Source organism: Rhinoraja longicauda, chromosome 22 (assembly GCF_053455715.1).
Source record: "Rhinoraja longicauda isolate Sanriku21f chromosome 22, sRhiLon1.1, whole genome shotgun sequence".
In the NCBI taxonomy this organism is placed as follows: Eukaryota; Metazoa; Chordata; class Chondrichthyes; order Rajiformes; family Arhynchobatidae; genus Rhinoraja; species Rhinoraja longicauda.
This window is the reverse complement of record NC_135974.1, coordinates 16,835,404-16,855,118: the sequence shown is the minus strand read 5'-3', so window position 1 is coordinate 16,855,118 and position 19,715 is coordinate 16,835,404. Positions and strand designations below refer to the sequence as shown.

Below are 19,715 nucleotides of genomic sequence, written 5' to 3'. Positions count from 1 at the left end.
AAGATCAGTGTTGTACTGGGGTCGTTTCCGAGATGATGAATTGGCTGTAATCACAGACATATTTCTGGCGGATGTTAATGAAAGGACCTTCTTGGAGTTGGCCCTCAGAGTCACCTCCCCCTTCCAGCCCCAGCGGAAGCCGCTCCCATCTCAACCCCACTCCTTCCAGCATGGTCTACCCCACCAACACTCTCCCCGTCTGTCTGGGTTAAGCAGGCAGTGAGTGGTGGCAGTATTGCACTGGAGGGAACATACTGTCTGAGTCTCCGGACAAATGGCACCAGATTCCCCCAGGAAGGGGGTGGGCGGTGCAGAGGGAATTGCGTTGGGGCCACTGTTGGTTAACTCGGTTGATCTGAAGCTGCACTGAGGAACCTTTAGTCTCAGTGGCAGGTTTATCGCCATGGATCCTTCATCTCCAACTCACTTCCAATAGCTTGCGGTGTCCAATGACAAGTAGCATTACCAGGAGACCAACCGATACCTCAATCAGGTAGAAGTCCCAGTGTGCTCCGTATTACCTGGTTGCCTGGTGCCTCAGACCAATGCTACCTGCAACCACAGGACTCTACCACCATGTCCTCGTACTGTTTATAGACCACGTTATTGGCAGAGTCTATGTACAAAATGCTAATGGGGCTGAGTTTCGTTGGCACGCAGCAACTTGGCGGGGTGGATTCAGGGTCCATGGAGTTCATGAGGGTCTGGATGATGGCATGGTTCGTGGGTTCCAGGTGGGAACGGAGGGGGAAGTCGCACACCCCCTCACAGTGATACGCTTCATAGTCCAATGGCGCAATGATCCAATCGTCCCACCCCATCTCCTTGAAGTTCACATGGAGGGGCCTCCGTGTACAACGGGGCTTGGCCTTCTTGCCCTTTGTCTGGCGGGATGTGTGAGGTGCTCTTCGCTTTCTCCTCTGGTTGAAGAGAAACTCGTAAACTGTCTTGTCGTCGTGCCCGGACCTGGCTTTGACCTCGTTGAAGAACAGGTCCCGTTTTTTGGTCCGACCAGACATGAGTAGGAGAGCTTTCTCTTTGGTCTGACGCCCGGCTCTTCCAAACCCCAAGCTCCTCAGATCCACCGTCCTGCCTCTGTCCAAGGCTTCCAGCTCGAAGCAGAGTTGCGTCGAAGGCTGCTCCTTCCTCGATGTCCTGAAGAGCTTCCAGAGGTTGAAGACCTCCCACTTCGACGTGTCCAAAGGGTCAATGGAGCGCGAGTCGACGACGATCGGCTTCTGCCTGTCGGCGGGGCACTTGGACAATCGGAGAGTGTACATGTTCCCTGGAGTCCGCACTCTCCTCCCGTCCACAGGTCGTGTTCGGAGAATCCTCAGCTCCGCACCCAGCAACCCTTCCTTCTCCATCACACTGATGTTGAAGATATACTTCTGCCTCCTCACAAAGGGGTGACGATCATCTGCGGGAAAAAGAAAACACACCCATTAATGCTTTGATTAGCTCAATCAATGGGGTCAAGATACAGAGCGATGCATTAACGGAACTTCTGTTCTAATAATGTTCTACTGGCACGAAAAAGACACAAAGTGCTGGAGTATCTCAACCGGTCAGGAAAATCTTAGGAGAACGTGGTTGGGTCATGTTTTGGTTCTGGACCCTTCTTCGGACTAATTTTTGGGGGAGGAAAGAAAGCTGGAAGAGAGGAAGGGCAGGGCAAAGTCAGGAAGCAACAGGTTGATACATGTGAGAGGTGTCTGATCTGCGCATGGTGGACTCTAAACGTCACCTATCCATGCTCTCCAGAGATGCTGCCTAGCCCACTGTTACTCCAGCACTTAGAGACATAGAGTCATACAGTGTGGAAACAGGTTCTTTGGCCCAACTTGCCCACACCGACGAACATGTCCCATCTGCACTAGTCCCATCTGCCTGCATTTGGCCCATATCCCTCCAAACCTGTCCTATCCACGTACCTGGCCAAATGTTTCTTAAATGTTGCAATAGTCCCTGTCTCAACTACCTCCTCTGGCAGCTCATTCTATACACCTATGAGCCTTTGTGTGAAAAAGTTACCCCTCAGATTCCTGTTAAATCTTTCCCCCTTCACCTTAAACCTTTGTCCTCCGGTTCTCAATTCCCCTGCTCTGGTCAAGAGACTCTGTGCGTCTACACGTTCTATTCCTCTCATGATTTTATACTTTGTGCCTTTTTCGTTAAACCACCATCTGCAGTTTGTTGGCCTGCCCCCTTCTCTTGGCACAGTTTAAAGAACTGTTTAAAGTATCACCTCCATGGTTTCTGCTCAATATTTTTATCCCCTTTCAACATCCCCTTACGAGCTGGTGACCCAGGAACTACTGGAAAGCATACTGTTGGGTTGCATCACAGCTTGGTTTTGGATCAGCCCTGGCCAAGACAGCTAGAGTTGTGGATGTAGCCCAAGTCCATCACACAGTCCAGACTGCCCACCAGCGACTCCATCTACACTTCATGCTACCTCAGGAAACATAATCAAAGACTTGTCACACTCTGCTGGAAGAGACAGAGTTGACCACTAATAGAGACTGGTGCCCATTTGAGACCGGACCACAATCAGGGGTTGGTAACAGGGCGCAATTCTCGGAGGTGACATCAGTGGTGCCTCTTGCCTGTAACCCATAAGCTATCGGCCTGGCAATCTGCGGGCATTCCGTTTTTTGGGAATAATGGGCGAGCGAGGAGTAGGGTCGGAAAGGTTCCACCGCAAACGGAGTGTTTTCCATTGTCCTGCCAACCACTGTGGCAAAGCAAGGGATCAATGCAGAATGCATCGCATTGTGCAGTTCATAAACCCAACCTGCAAGACTGGTTCTTTGTCCCTGTAGACGGCACGTTCTCTCACAAAGTCACTGTTAAGATGTTTACCAATATCACTGTGGACAGAGGACATCACAACTCAGGCCTTTGCTCATTAACCCTTACCATGGGCATTCAATTAATCTGTTTTTGTTTGGGGGAAAAGGAATAGGTAACCGGTCTGAAGAAGGGTTCTGACCCTAAATGTCGCCTATAATTTTCTCCAGAGATGCTGCCCGACCTGCTGGGTTACTCCAGCACTTTTTGTCTTTCTTCGGTGTAAACCAGCATCTGCAGTTCCTTCCTACATGTTGTGTATGGTATGATTTGCCGGCAAAGCACACAAAACAAAGTTGCTGACGGCATCTCAATGCACGTGACAATAATAAACGAATACCAATTCCAGGGGTGTAAGATCTCGACCCTAAGACACAACGTATGGTTAGTAGGGGGGTCAGGGATTATGGGGAGAAGGCAGGCGAATGGGGTTAGGAGGGAGAGATAGATCAGCCATGATTGAATGGCGGAGGAGACTTGATGGGCCAAATGGCCTAATTCTGCTCCTATTATTTCTGACCTTATGACACGTTTCAATAATAAACCAATACCAATTTCAGGGGTGCAAGATCTCAACTATAAGACACAAAATATTTGGGTAACTCAGCGAGTCTGAAGAAGGGTTCCACCCGAAATGTCACCCATCCTTTTTCTCTAGAGATGCCGCCCGAACCCCTGAGTTACTCCAGCATTTTGTGCCTATCTTTGGTATAAACCAGCATCTGCAGTTCTTTTTCATTACACCTCATCTCAGATGTAATTCCTTCCTGCAGTTTGTTTTAGTTTAGTTTAGTTTAGTTTAGTTCCCGTGTCAGGTACAATGAAAACCTTTGTTTTGCATGCTCTCTAAACAGATCAGATGTACCACAAATTGATACAATCAGTTCAAACTCATACAACAGGTAGAGCAACTGGAAAGAAATTTCCAAAGGAGAAAATAATGTTTAGGTTTAGGTTTAGGGTTATTATTCTCACGTTTAGTGAGGTACAATGAAAAGCTTTGTTTTGCACGGTCCCCAATCAGATCAGATGAAGCTATACATAAATACAATCAAGCCAAACTCAAGTACAATAAGTAGAGCAAAGGGGAAGATACAGAGTGCAGAATATTGTTCTCAGCATTGTAGAGCACCAGTTCCTTAGACAAAGTCCAATATACGCGATGGGTTACAGGTGAATCGGACAGTGCCCCAGCTATATGGAAGCACCATTCAGAAGCCTAACTTTGGCTTGCTTCACTGTTAGTGTAGAGTCACGGAGTCATAGAGTCATACAGCACGGAAACTGGCCTTTCAGCCCAACTCATCCTTGCTAATCAAGATGCCCCTTCCAGTCTGTTCCTTCATCCAATGAGATTGCCTTGGTCAGTGATCTACTTCCATTTAACAATTGTAAATTGTTTCTAGTATGTAGGATGGTGCTAGTATACAGGGTTATCGCTGGTCGGCATGGACTCGGTGGGCCGAAGGGCCTGTTTCCACACTGTATCTCAAAAGTAAAACTAGACTAAAAGAAGGATATGGATCACACGCAGGCAGGTGAGATTAATTTGTCTTGACATCTAATGTTCAGCATGGACATGGTGGGCCAAAGGGCCAGATCCTGTGCTGTGCTGTCTATGTTCAATCTTCTAACTGGATGTCATTGGCGGGGGACACTCCAGTTCCTGCCATGCGTTACATGTAGAGGTGAAAGGTTTCACATCTACAGGTGAAACCACCTTTACTTTAGACTTTAGAGATACAGCGCGGAAACAGGCCCCTCAGCCCACCGAGGCCGTGCCGACCAGCAATAACCCTGTAGACTAGCACCATCCTGCACACTAGGGCCAATTTACAATTTACAAAGCCAATTAACCTACAAACCTGCATGGCTTTGGAGTGATGGGGGGAAACCGAAGCACCCAGAGGAAACCCATGCGGTCACAGGGAGTACGTGTAAACTCCGTACAGACAGCACCCATAGTCTCTGGCGCTGTAAAGCAGCAACTTTACCACTGCGCCACTCTGTCACTAAACGTTAGTCTCTTTATCCAGTATCTGTATACTGTGGTTGGGCTTTTGTATAGTCTTTCCACTGATTGGATACCACACACACAAACAACCTTGGTACTGAAAAAGGGTCTCGACCCGAAACGTCACCCATTCCTTCTCTCCCGAGATGCTGCCTGATCTGCTGAGTTACTCCAGTATTTTGTGAATAAATACCTTCGATTTGTACCAGCATCTGCAGTTATTTTCTTATACTGTAGGTTTAAGGTAAGTTGGGAAAGAATTAATAGGAACCTGTTTCACTGAGAGGGTGGTGGGTGTATGGAACGAGCTTCCGGAGGAGTAGTTGAGGCAGATGCTACAACAACATTGAAAAGACACTTGGACAGGTACATGGATAGGAAAGGTTTAGAGGGATATGGACAAAATACAGGCAAATGGGATGAGTTTAGATTGAGAATCTTGGTCGGCATGGACGATTTGGGCCGATGGGCCTGTTTCCATTGCAATAAATTATCTATTTATTTGTCTTTGTTTTTTAATATTTACTGTTTTTTGTTGTTTAGTATGGGTTTTACAGAGTACTATGTTTACATATCTGTTGTGCTGCTGCAAGTAAGAAATTCATTGTTCCATTTCGGGTCAAATTACAATAAAATACTCTTGACTCAACCCTACTCTACAATTCTATCACTCCCATATTTGACTTTTCCATCCTGGGAAAAAGGTTCTGACTGTCAATCCTTTCTATGCCTCTCATAATTTTATACACTTCCAACAGGTCTCCCTCCCCTCAATCTCCGTCGTTCCAGAGAACTTACTGCAATCGAGTGTGAATTTATATTGAATGATAAATCCATGCTTGATTGCAGCCAGCATGTAATGTAAATAGATATTATGCTCAAGGTACTAAATTTTCCTAAACTTTGCTCTTGAAAAAATAAACCAGACATACTGCACTCTTACAACTCCTGAGTCAGGAAGGAAGCTTCTTATGTCGCCAATAACTGTTTTTAAAGTTAATGTAGTGTACCAGGCAAGACCATTAATTATTAGCAGTCTCTCATTTCTCCTTAGGAAGGTGGTCAGGCCATTTCAGAAGGTTGATTCCCTCCCTCCAGTCAGACTGAAGAAGGGTCCTGACTCGAATCGGCACCTATCCATGTTCTCCAGAGATGCTGCCTGACCTGCTGAGTTACTACAGCACTTTGTGTCCTTTGTAGAAGAAGGAACTGCAGATGCTGGTTTATACCAAAGATAGACACAAAATGCTGGAGTAACCATGAACTGCAGATGCTGGTTCAGGCAGCATCTCAGCAGAGAAGGAATAGGTGATGTTTCGGGTCAGAACCCATCTTCAGTCCTTTTGTGTATTAACCAGCATCTGCAGTTCATGATTTCTATATTTTCCCTGTTTGCTTGATTTGTGTTTGGGACATTATCAATGGGAACAAGGATGCAGAATCAACCACTTTTAACCAACCTTTGGTATTTGGGTGGCAGTGAGTCAAAGAGCCATCAAGCTATACAGCATTGAGAATGCAGCAGTAGAGTTGCTGCCTTGCAGCGCCAGAGATCTGGGTTTCATGACTACGGGTGCTGTCTGTATGGAGTTTGCACGTTCTTCCTGTGGCCGTGTGGGTTACTCCAGCACCTTGTGTCATTTTGTCCTATTTCAGAAGGCAATTCTTTCGAACTCGGAAATCACACATAGGCTAAATGTCGTTGAGAGCAGATATAGCATTTCTGAAAGGTCTTAATGAATTTGAAGTTTAGGTTTAGATTTATTATTGTCACATGTACTAAGGTACAGTGAATAGCTTTGTTTTGCATGCTATTCAAACAGACCAGTTAATAGCATATATAGATCCAACCAAGCCAAGCTCAAGTACAATAGGTGGAGCATGCCCTTTGGTATTTGATTTTTCCATCCTGGGAAAAAGGGTCTGATTATCTACCCTATCTGTGCCTCTCACAATTTTATACACTTCTACCAGGCCTCCCCACAACCTCCGACGTTCAAGAGGAAACAATCCAAGTTTGTCCAACCCCTCCCTGTAGCTGAAATCTTCTAATCCAGACAACATTCTGGTAATCCTCCTCTGCACCCCTTCCAGTGCCTCCACACCTTTCCTGTAATGGGGTGACCAGAACTGCATGCAATACTCTAAACACAGAGAGGTTTTGTCACACAAGCAGGGGCACTGGCAGAGGCCAGAGGGAGGGTGATGGTGAGAACGTTTCTAAGCTCTAGGGGACCAGGTGCGATTTTCAACCGCTGGCCAATCTTCTCTCTGTTTGACACAGGAACTGCATAATTGATAATTATGCCTCTCTCCCTCTCATAATCTGCCCCTCATAATTGTATATACTTCCATCAGGTCTCCACTCAAGCTCTGGCCTTCAAGTGAAAACAATCCAAGTCAGTCCAACCTCTCCTTTAAGCTAATGCCCCCTTATCCAGGCAGCATTATGGTAATATAGCAATATTAGACAAAACAGCACTTCTCCAGGTGTGCTTGGGACTCCAGAAGTGGCACAGCCACAGACACTGCCCCCTAGAGGGAGGAGGAGAGGGGCAGAGGTGGAATTGGATAGAGACAATTTTCTCCCTCCAAGAAAACAAATTAAAGTGCTTTACTTTCGGGAAGAAGGTACAGCAGTCTGAAAACCGTGAGCACCAGGTTCACAAATAGCTTCTTCACAACAACCATCAGGCACTTGAACACAACCCAACACAAGCCTCAGATATGAACTATGGACTTTCTATTGTTGCACTAAAACTTTGGGCTTTAATGAACTAGTACTCGGATTTTTAATTTATTGGTTTTTTTTGTTTATCATTATATGTTATCTATGAATAGAAACAATGAACTGCAGAGGCTGGTGTACAAAGGAGGACTCCAGATTGATTCAGACTGGTTGCAGTGGACAGGGTGAAAACTGGAAGACAGGAGGGGCAGGATAAAGCGTGGCAGGTAATAGATGACACAGGTGAGGGGGGGGGGTTGATTTGCAGATGATGCAACTTGTCAAAGCATTTTAATTTAGTTTAGTTGAGAGAAACAGCATGGAAACAGGCTCTTTGGCCCATCGAGTCCACACTGACCATTGATCACCCTTTCACATTAGTTCTATGTCGTCCCACTTTTTTATCCACTCCCGACACACTATGGGCAATTTTACAGAGGGCAAGTTAAGCTACAAACCTGCACATCATTTGAATGTGGGAGGAACCTGGAGCACCCAAAGGAAACCCACATGATCACAGCGAGAACATCAAACTCCACACAGACAGTACCCGAGTTCAGGATCGAACCTGGGTCTCCGAATGTGAGGCAACAGCTCTACCCGATGCACCGCTGTGACGGATTGAAAGGGTTTGGATCATTAAACAGCTCATTCCATTTACCCACCGCCCTCTGAGTGAAACAGTTGCCCCTCAGGTTCCTATTAAATCATTCCCCTCTCCTTAAAACTGTGTCGTCTGGTACTTGATTCCCCTGCTCTGGATAAAAAACATTGTGCATTCACCCTGTCTATCCCCCTCGTGGTTTTATATATCTCTATGAGATCACCTCTCAGTCTCCTGCACTCCAAGGAATAAAGTCCCAGCCTGCTCAACCTCTCCCTGTACATCAAGTCCTGGCAACTACCTCATATATTTTCTCAGTACCTTTCCAGCTTTATGACATCCTTCCTAAGTGTGATCAGACACATTGTATCCCATAGGAATCCTTAACAACATGACTGGGTTAATTAATATTAAATAAATAAGTCCTGAAGAGGTGGCCCATGAAGTTTGAGCAAACACAACGCGCTGGAGCAACTCAGCGTGTCAGGCAGCATCTGTGGAAAGAATGGACAGATGACGTGTTAAGTACAAAATCCTTCAGATTCAAGAAGAGTCCAAAGAAGGATCTCGTCCCAAAACGTCACCTGTCCATTTTCCTCCTTAGATGCTGCCTGACTCGTTGAATTCCTCCAACACTTTGTGTTTTTGCTCAAGATTCCAGCACCTGCAATTCCTTCTGTCTTGGGCCTTTAAAATTTTCATCGTCAACTGCAGACTTCCTAAATCTTCAACCAAGAGTTAAAAAATTAAAGGGTTAAAAAATTGTGCATAAGTTACATCAATCAAACACAGACTAGGGGATCTCAGCGTTCTCCTAAAGCTCGAGGTCTGGGCTAGCAGCAGAGGCTTGATACAGGCGACACAGTGGCGCAGCTGGTAGAGCCACTGCCTCGCAGTGTCAGAGACCCAGGTTCAATCCTGACCTCGGATACTATCTGTGTGGAGTTTCCATGCTCTCCCTGCGACCGTGTGGGATTCCTCCGAGTGCTCCAGTTTCCTCCCACATCCCAAAGATGCGCAGGTTTCTAGGTTAATTGGCCTCTCTGTAAATTGCCCCTAGTGTGTAGGGATTGGATGTGAAAGTGGGATAACATTTTAAGAATAAGGGGTAGGCCATTTAGAACCGAGATGAGGAAAACTTTTTCAGTCAGAGAGTTGTGAATCTGTGAAATTCTCTGCCTCAGAAGGCAGTGGAGGCCAATTCTCTGAATGCATTCAAGAGAGAGCTAGATAGAGCTCTTAAGGATAGCGGAGTCAGGGGGTATGGGGAGAAGGCAAACTGTGAAATTATTTAATGGACTTATAGTGAATGAAGGTGTGGGAGCGTGGGAGGGAGATATTTGTCGAAATTACCTAAAATTGGACAATTCAAAATTCATACTGTTGGGTTGTAAGATACCCAAGAGGGAATATGAGGTGTCAAGATTGATCCCAGGGATGATTGGGTTGATGTATGGTGAGCGTTTGACGGCTCTCAGCCTGTACTTGCTGGAGTTTAGATAGATCACCACCAGGGGACGCCGATCGATGGCTGCCTCACCAATGGTCTGTCTCGTCATTTTCCTCCTTTTCTGTTTTTACTTTGTTGTAAAATGTATGTTTTAATTTATCTTTAGTTTTGTGTTATGTGGGGGGTGGTGGGGGAAACTTTTTAAAATCTCTTTCTTCAACGGAGATGCGACTTTTTCCGTGTCGTATCTTCGTCTGCACTGCGGCCTAACATCGTGGAGCTGGCAGCCTCTTGCTGGGACCTCGGGAGCTCCAACCGCAGGAGCCTGCGAACGTTAACATCGTGGAGCTCACGGTCCCTGGTTAGAGACCGACTTCGGGAGCTCCAAGCCACGAGAACTTCGACTGTCCTGATCGTCGGCTGTGGCAGCTTCAATCGCCCTGACTGCGATGGTCCAACTCCCCCGACCGTGGGGGGAAAGGAGGAAAGAAGATAAGACTTGATTGCCTTCCATCACAGTGGGGAATGTGGAGGAGCCGCTGCGGTGGCTGTTTATGTCACATTTTTATGTAGTTGTGTGTCTTGTTGCTTTTTTGGTGTGACTGTATGGCAAACCAAATTCCTTGTATGTTGCAAAACATACTTGGCTAATAAATTATGATTATGATTATGATTATGATGAGGGGGGCCTTCATTGAAACCTACTGAATATTGAAAGGCCGGGATAGAGCTGGCAGAGCAGACTCCTTGGGCCGAATGGCCTAATTCTGCTTTGATGTCTTATGATCTTACGATCCAGGCTTTACCCAACTGATCCCTCTTTGAATTGCCCCCAATCTCATGTCATCTCCTCCATCCACACTCACTCCCACTCAGCCCAGCGTCCTAAACCCTAACCACCACCCTCATCCTTAACCCCTCCCACACCCTTCACCCCACTCACCCCCACCATCACAGGCTGTTTCCCTGCCAACCTGTCCTCTCCACACCTGGCCTCCCCACCAGCCCTGTCCCACCACAACCCCAGTCACCCGTACCTTGCAACCACGTGCAGCATCTAGTGAGAGTCGCCATCTTGTCTGGGATGGGCCAACCCCTCCAAGCCAGATGTGACCAACTTCCAACCATAGAACCTCTGACCAAAATGAATTGGGGCAGGCGAATCTACTTTCTTGAAAGTTAAAGAGATTTGGCAAATTGTTGCCATGTACTCGAACTACAGATGCAATGTAGTATCAGTGAGGGCTGGGAGTTTAGTGTTTAGCGATACAGCGTGGTAAAAAGTCCCTTTGGCCCGCCGAGTCCATGTCAACCAGCGGCCATCCTGTGCACTAACACTATCCTACACATTAGGGACTATTTATAATTTACAGAAGCCCATTAAACCTACAAGCCTGTACCTTTTTGGAGTGTGGGAAGAAACGGAGCCGCCGTGAAAACCCTTCAGCCCACCAAGTCCACCTCAACCGGCAATCACTCGTACACTGGGGACGCAGAGCCTGAGACCTGGATTCCATCCTGACCATGGGTGCTGTCTGTACGGAGTTTGTACGTTCTCCCTCAAAACCACATGAGTTTTTTCCGGGTGCTCCGGGTTCCTCCCACACTCCAAAGACGTGCAGATTTATAAGTTAACTTGCTTCTGTAAATTGTCCCAGGTGTGTAGGATAGACCTAATATATGGGAGATCGCTGGTCGGTGCGGATTCAGTGGGTCGAAAGGGCCTGTTTCCACGCTGAATCTCCACAAGACGTGACTACTTTCCGACGTCTATGAGGTTCTTGAACTGACCCCATGCAGCAACAGAAACTCAGTGGGCCAGTCAGCATCTCTGGAGAACATGCTTAGGCGTCATTTCGGGTAAGGACCCTTCTTCAGACCCGACTCAAAATGCCACTTTTCTGTATTCTCCAGAGATGCTGTCTGACTCGCTGAGTAACTCTGACACTGCAGGGTTTTTTTGTAAACCATCATCTGCGGTTTCTTGTGTCCATAACAGAACATCACGGACCACTCTTTGTACCAAATGGACTTGCTTTCTAATCGTGTTTTTTTAAACTGATTTCTTGTTTTTTGCAGTCTTTTTCATTTCACAAAAGAGTCATAGAGAAAAACGCCATGGAAACATGCCCTTTGGCCCGACTTGCCCATGCTGACCAAGATGCCCCAACTACACTAGTCCCACCTGCCCACGTTTGGCCCATATCCCCACCTTTCCTATCCATGTACCTGTCCAAGTGTATTTTACATGTCTGAAGAAGGGTCTCGACCCGAAACGTCGCCCATTCCTTCTCTCCTGAGATGCTGCCTGACCTGCTGAGTTACTCCAGCATTTTGTGAATAAATACCTTCGATTTGTACCAGCATCTGGAGTTATTTTCTTACATTACATGTAGTTACAGTTACTGCCTCAACTACCCCCTGTGGCAGCTTGTTCCACGTTGTTCCATATCTTTTTGAATATGTGTGTAATGTACGGTTCTGTGTGATGTCTGTCTCTACGCGCCTGTGATACTGCTGCAAGCAAGATTTACATTGTAGCTCAACCACGTTGCACATGTACGCAGGTGACAATAAACTCGAAGATAGACGCAATGTGCTGGAGTAACTCAAGTAGAGATACAGCGTGGAAACAGGCCCTTTCGACCCACTGAATCCGCACCGACCAGCGATCTCCCATATATTAGGTCTATCCTACACACCTGGGACAATTTCCCGGAATGGCGGGACTGTCGTATGTTGAAAGGCTGGAGCGATTGGGCTTGTATACACTGGAATTTAGAAGGATGAGGGGGGATCTTATTGAAACATATAAGATAATTAGGGGATTGGACACATTAGAGGCAGGAAACATGTTCCCAATGTTGGGGGAGTCCAGAACAAGGGGCCACAGTTTAAGAATAAGTGGTAGGCCATTTAGAACGGAGATGAGGAAGAACTTTTTCAGTCAGAGAGTGGTGAAGGTGTGGAATTCTCTGCCTCAGAAGGCAGTGGAGGCCAGTTCGTTGGATGCTTTCAAGAGAGAGCTGGATAGAGCTCTTAAGGATAGCGGAGTGAGGGGGTATGGGGAGAAGGCAGGAACGGGGTATTGATTGAGAATGATCAGCCATGATCGCATTGAATGGCGGTGCTGGCTCGAAGGGCTGAATGGCCTACTCCTGCACCTATTGTCTATTGTCTATTGTCTATTGTCTAACTGCAGATGCTGGTACAAATCGATTTATTCACAAAATGCTGGGGTAACTCAGCAGGTCAGGCAGCATCTCGGGAGAGAAGGAATGGGCGACGTTTCGGGGTCTCGAGGGACGGGTTGACTACAATTAATTACTGCTGGTGCATTGCCATTCGGACCAGGCCGGACCAGACTATCTGGAGAGTCTGGAGAAGGGTCCCGACCCGAGACGTCGCCCGTCCACGTTCCCCAGAGACGCCGGCTGTCCCGCTGAGTTACTCCAGCACTTGGTTGCTGTCTTTGGTCTAAGTCTTCCAACAGATAACCGGTGATCGCCAGCACAGATGGAGAGACCACAGTTCCCCTCTCGCAGCGTTGAAGACTTTGACTTCCAGACCGTTCGCCCTTTCTATAAGGGGCGACACAGGGGGTGGAGCAGCTGCCTCACAGCCGCAGGGACCCGGGTTCGATCCTGACCTCGGGCACTGTCTGTGTGTGGAGTTTGCACCTTCCCCATGTGACCGCGTGGCTGTGCGTTTTCTCCGGGTGCCCCGGTTTCCTCCCACATCCCAAAGACGTGCAGGTTTGTTGGTTAAATATGGAGGAAGGAGCTGCAGGTGCTGGTTTACACCGAAAACAGACGCAAAACGCCGGGGTAACTCAGCGGGTCAGGCAGCATCTCTGGAGAGAAGGAATAAGTGACGTTTCGGGTGGTTAAGCGGGAGACCTGACTCTCAGTCTGAAGAAGGGTCTCGACCCGAAACGTCAAACATTCCTTTTTGTCCAGAGATGCTGCCTGGCCCGCTGAGTTACTCCAGCACTTTGTATGTTTGTTGTTAAACCAGCATCTGCGGTTCCTCATTTCTACAACCAGAGTGAACGGATGATCGTTGGTCGGCGTGGGCTTGGTGGGCCGAATGGCCCGTTTCCATTCTGTATCTCTAAACTAAACCATCTCTGATTTACGCCCGGCCTCCCATGTCCAGAACTCAGTTGCTTCGGGATGGGGTGGGGGCGATTGTCCGGGCTAGAGATAGGAGAGAGAAGGGGGGGGGAGAGAGAGAGCGAGGAGAGGGAGGGGAGATGGGGGAGATGGGGAGGGAGGGGAGAGGGGGGAGAGGGGAGATGGGGGAGATGGGGAGGGAAGGGAGAGGGGGGAGATGGGGAGGGAGGGGAGATGGGGGAGAGGGGAGGGAGGGGAGATGGGGGAATGGGGAGATGGGGAGAGAGGAGGGAGGGGAGATGGGGGAGGGGGGGAGGGAGGGGAGAGGGGAGGGAGGGCAGGTGGGGGAGAGGGGAGGGAGGGGAGAGGGGAGGGAGGGGAGATGGGGGGAGGGGAGATGGGGGAAAGGGGGTGGGAGGGCAAGTTCTCTGGGAGGATGGGAACTGGGTTTTGTCTGCTCGACTTCCAGTCGCGTTAACGAGGCGGGGAGTACCATCGACGCTTTAAACTCGCGTTGTTGGAAGTTAAGGGAGACCTGATAGAAGTTTCTAAACATATAAGAGGCACGGATATGGTAGACAGAACCCAGGGTGTGCATGCCACAGACTGGAGGGGCATAGTTCTAAGGTGAGAGGGGCAACGTTTAAAGGAGGTGTGCAGGGCAAATTTCTTTTACACAAAGGGTGGTGAGTGCCTTGGAACGCGGTGCCGGGGGCAAATACGATGGCGGCGTTTTGGATAGACACTTGGATGGATAGGGGCCATGTACAGGCAGAGGGGGTTAGTTTATCTTGGCACAAGGGAACACAAAGTGCTGGAGTAACTCAGCGGGTCAGTCAGCATCTCTGGAGAACATGGGTGGGTGAGTTTCTAGTCGAGACCCTTCTTCGTGGAATTAGTTTCTCCGGATTATTTTATTTAAGTTTAGAGATACAGCAGAGAAACAACCCTTTCGGAACACCGAATCCGCACCGACCAATGACACGCTGTACAGTAGCACAGTCCTACATACATCAGGGACAATTTACAATCTCTACCAAAGCTAATTAACCTACAAATCAGTACGTATTTGGAGTGCGGGAGCACCCGAAGAAACCCCACGCGGTCACGGGGAGACTGTGCAAACTCCGTACAGACAGCAGCCAGAGTCAGGATCGAACCCGGGTCTCTGGTGCTGTAAGGCAGCAACTCTACTGCTGCACAAATGGAGAAGGCTTTGCCTGATTGTACACGCGGGTACCCCACAGAGCGGTGTGTGTGTGTGTGTCACTGTATGTGCGTGTGTGTCAGTGTGCGTGTGTCAGTGTGTGTGCTAGTGTGCTTGCAGTGTGTGTGTGTGCCAATGTGTGTATGTGTGCCAGCGCGTGTATTAAAATATGTGAGTGAGTGTCAATGTGTGTCAGCGTGTCAATGTATGTGTGTGTGTCAGCGTGTGTCAATGTGAATATGTATGTGTGTGTCACTGCGCGTGTCAATATGAGTATGTATGTGTCAATGTGAGTGTGTGTGTCAGTGTGTGTAACAATGTGAGTGTGTGTGTCAGTGCGTGTGTCAGAGTGTCAGTGCGTGTGTCAATGTGAGTGTGTGTGTCAGTGCGTGTGTCAATGTGAGTGTGTGTGTCAGTGCGTGTGTCAATGTGAGTGTGTGTGTCAGTGCGTGTGTCAGAGTGTCAGTGCGTGTGTCAATGTGAGTGTGTGTGTCAGTGCGTGTGTCAATGTGAGTGTGTGTGTCATTACGTGTGTCAGAGTGTCCGTGCGTGTGTCAATGTGAGTGTGTGTGTGTGTGTGTCAGTGCGTGTGTCAATGTGAGTGTGTGTGTCAATACGTGTGTCAATATGAGTGTCAATGTGAGTGTGTGTGCGCGCGTGTCTGCATCGCGCAAGAACGCGCAAGTGTATGCATCCGTGAGTCTGTGTTTATGTATGTGTGTGTGTGCGTGTGTGTGTGTGTGCATCTGTCTCTCTGTGTAGTTTGTGTCAGTCTGTGTGTGTGTGTGTGTGCCAGTCTGTGTGTGTGTGCCAGTCTGTGTATGTGTATATGTGTGTGTGTGTGTGTGTGCATCTGTCTCTGTGTAGTTTGTGCCAGTGTATGTGTGTTCCCACCCCAGCCCGCTGCCCGTCCCGTCCCACCCCAGCCCGCTGCCCATACCGTCCCAACCCAGCCCACTGCCCGTCCCGTCCCACCCCAGCCCGTCCCGTCCCACCCCAGCCCACTGCCCGTCCCGTCCCAGCCCGCTGCCCGTCCCGTCCCGTCCCACCCCAGCCCACTGCCCGTCCCGTCCCGTCCCACCCCAGCCCGCTGCCCGTCCCACCCCACCCCAGCCCGCTGCCCGTCCCACCGCACCCCAGCCCGCTGCCCGTCCCGTCCCACCCCACCCCAGCCCGGCGTCGAGCCTTACCTTGCCCCCTGTCCACGAAGCTGGTGACAGTGTTGGCGAGAGAGGCGGGCTGCGGCGCGCTGCCGTTCAAGCCCCCGCGCTGTATGACAGACAGTGTCTTGTAAAGGAACAGCATGTAGTCGTGGGGAGTGACGGCCGGAGTGGCCGCCGCCCCCTTCGCCCTCCGCCTCAAGCTGCCGCTCTCGCCCTTGCCCCTCTCCCCCTCTCCGGACTTGCTGCTGCCTTTGCCCCTGGCTGTCCTGACGCCGGCGCTCCCTCTGCCGACCCCGGCGCTCCATCTCCCCGCTGCCCCGGCGTTGCCCTGTCGGATGGCGGGCTGCTCCTTGCCCCGGGCAGCCGCCTCCAGACCGGCCAGGTTCCCGAAGTAGCCGAGGTAGCAAACGTAAAGAGCGAAGTTCCTCAATAATTCCATGGTCCACGCTGGCCGGGAACAGATTGTGCCAAAGCGGCTCCCAGTTGCACATGTGAAGACTCCCAAAACTCCCAAGTCTTTACAACTTTCCACCGCACTCTTTCAGTCTGTCCCATAGTGGAATTTTCTTTTTGTTGTTGTAGCGGCGCGTAGTTGAACCCCCCGGACCCTTTCTCCAGACAGCCGAGGGAGAGAGGGGCAGGGGTGAGAGAGAGTGAGAGTGAGAGTGAGAGAGAGAGAGAGGGAGAGAGAGGGGGAGAGAGGGGGTGATGGGGAGGGGGGAAGGGAGGGGAGAGAAAAAGGTTTGCCCTAAAAGGTTGCTCCCTGTTCCTTCAGCCCGATGAGGCTGAGAGAGTGGAAGGGGGTAGAGAGAGAAAGAGAGCGAGAGAGCGAGAGAGAAGGGGGAGACTCAGTCTTGTTTAAATCTCATGTCCAAAGGATCTGGAATGGCGTGGGTTCTGTCTAGCGCGCTCTCTTAAAAACTTCCAAAGATTGAATCACATCCAGTAAAAATATTTCACACTCAAAATGCGGCTCGGGGCAGGTGCCCACGGATTCGCTCTCGGTGAATGTCAACAATCCTGCGAGGGAGAGGGAGGCACAGGGAGAGGGAGGGAGGGAGGGAGAGAAGAGAGGGGGGGGAGGGAGGGAGGGGGGGGGGGGGCAGAGGGGGAGGGAGGGAGGAGAGGGTAAGAGAGGGAGAGAGAGAGGGAATATTAGAATATTCTCTAATATTATACACTGTTCTTGGTGCAGTAAATTGGTGCAAACTTATACACAGTCCTGTGCATCCACAGTGTGGACTTTTTGCAATGGTTTGGCAAAGTAAAAATTGTCCTGTGTTCCAAAAAGAAAAAAAGAAAATTGGATACACTGGTAAAAATTCAGATGGCAGCTTGAATTTGCAATTTCCAAAACGCCCCCCTTGCAGTGTACTTTGAAGGCATGGGATGGGATGTGCAGATAGCTTAGCTTTTCTCTAGCTTTGCTCAATAAGTCCCTTCTTGCTGGCTCAGTGTGTGTTGATGGGCTCAGACTGCTGTGACCCACACTTCCATACTCTGGGGGGGGGGGACTTAAAGCCTCTCAGGTAAAAGACCAGAATATAGATTTAATGTGAGAGAGGCAAAGTTTAAAGGAGATGTCCCAGGCACGTTCTATTCGCACAGAGGGTGGTAAATGCCTAGAACATGCTGCTGGGGGCAGATATGATGCTGGTGTTTAAGAGGCTTTTGGACATGCAGGTGGATATGCAGGGAATGGAGGGATGTGGATCATGTGCAGGCAGGTGTGTTTATTCTTTGTTGGCATCATGTTGGCACAGGCATTGTGGGCAGAAGGGCCTGTGATGTACCCGTCTATGTTCTATGTTCTAAATACATTCAGTAACCTGGATCTGTGACGGAGACTTTCACAGATTAACCATCTGAAGACATTTCTCCTCATCTCAGTCCTACACACTTAACTGCACATTATGTCATTCTTGACACCTCAGCCTGAAGAAACGTTCTAGACCCTCACTGCCCATAATGCAAGTTTCCATTAAATTCCCCCACCCCTTCATTCCTCTAAACTATACTGAATGCAAACCCAGTTAGACTTTAGAGATACAGCGCGGAAACAGGCCCTTTGGCCCACTGAGTCCGTGCCGGCCAGCGATTACCCTGTACACTAACACTACCCTACACGCTGGGGACAATGTACAATTTTTACCAAACCCAATTAACCTACAAACCTGTACACCTTTGGAATGTGGGAGGAAACTGGAGTATGCGGAGATAACCCACTGAGTCACAAGGGAACGTGCAAACTCTGTACAGAAAGCACCCGTAATCAGGACCGAACCCGGATCTCTTGGGCTGTAAGACAGCAACTCCACCGTTGTACCACTGTGCCGCTTCTCATGTGGCAGCCATGGCAAAACAGAATGTTTCTGCTGATCCTTCGCTGCAGACTATAATTTCTTGGCTAAGGTAACCATCACAGCACATGTTGGTCAATGTGTGGTCTTACCATCATATAGCAAACCATCCTTGGTCCTGTCCTCCTGGTGGGAAGACAACATCTCAATTGGCTGCAGAAGGGTCCCAACCCAAAACGTCACCTATCCATGTTCTCCAGAGATGTTGCCTGGCCTCCTCCAGCACTTTGTGTCCACCTTTGGTATAAACCGGCATCAGCAGTTCTGTGTTTCTGCTGGATGGACTTGCAGATGGTCTGATTAGTGAGTCTGAGGATGCAGAGATGGAAGGGTTAGTCTCCCTTGGCTTAACAAACAGATCTCATGAGGTCTTCTTTTCCAGTTTTCTCCCCTTGTATCTCACAAGAGTGAGGATTGATGTGGACGTCTGAAATGCTCCATGAAGGGTCTGGGTGTAGATTTGAGACTTGAGGTGGAGACTATTACTTTAGACTTCAGAGGAACAGTGCGGAAACAGGCCCTATGACCTAAATTCAACCTCAGTACTTTTTTCTTTTTACATATTTGTCTGTTAGACCAATTCATTTTTAATACAAATTATCATAAGAAGAATTGTTGTTTATAATCAATTGCTGATTACAGGAGTCTTAATCATTTCTGTAGATTAGGAATAGTGATGCTGCTGTAAATTTCTACTTCCGATAGAGTGCTAGTATTGATCGGTCCTTACAATGGATTTTACATTAGTTCTTACCATAGTTTTCAAACAATATAATAACCTATCATTATAAAACATTAATGGGTATTATTTCTAGTTATATACTCACAAATGGAGTATTGATTCCTTCTGTTTGATAACAGTACAAGCATTGTTTTGTAGATTATAATCTGTTCAAGAATTCTTGCACACAGTAAATTACTGAGAATGTGTGTGGGTCATTAGTGCTGATTTGAGTTAGAGTTTGAGTTTAGTATATTGTCACGTGTACCGAGGTGCAGTGAAAAGCTTTTGTTGCATGCTAACCAGTCAGCAGAAAGACAATACATGATTACAATCGCAGTACACACATACATGATAAAGAGAATAATGTGATTAACGTTTGGTGCAAGATATAGTCCAGTAAAGTCCGATCAAAGATAGCCCGAGGGTCTCCAATGTGGAAAATAGTGGCTCAGGACTGTTCGCTGTTGCCTGACAACAGTTGGGAAGAAACTGTCCCT

General features: G+C 48.5%; 1 protein-coding gene across 1 annotated transcript; it reads right to left on the bottom strand.

Moving 5' to 3' along the window:
* Window positions 1-219: 219 nt before the first annotated feature.
* Window positions 220-16,295, bottom strand: gdf5 (growth differentiation factor 5). Its single transcript, XM_078419304.1, has 2 exons — window positions 16,162-16,295; window positions 220-1,420 (listed from the first exon to the last, which is right to left on the bottom strand). Exons 1-2 carry the CDS (start codon window positions 16,274-16,276, stop codon window positions 549-551), a joined length of 987 nt encoding a protein of 328 aa, XP_078275430.1. The 5' UTR covers window positions 16,277-16,295; the 3' UTR covers window positions 220-548.
* Between the last annotated feature and the right edge of the window lie 3,420 nt (window positions 16,296-19,715).

Bases quoted from the DNA above. Each gene is read 5' to 3' on its own strand.
- gdf5 (XM_078419304.1), bottom strand. From the start codon at position 16,276: ATGCTGTTCCTTTACAAGACACTGTCTGTCATACAGCGCGGGGGCTTG. The intron at 1,421-16,161 runs GTAAGGCTCGAC...TTTTTCCCGCAG, and splicing joins CTTCGTGGACAGGGGGCAAG to ATGATCGTCACCCCTTTGTG.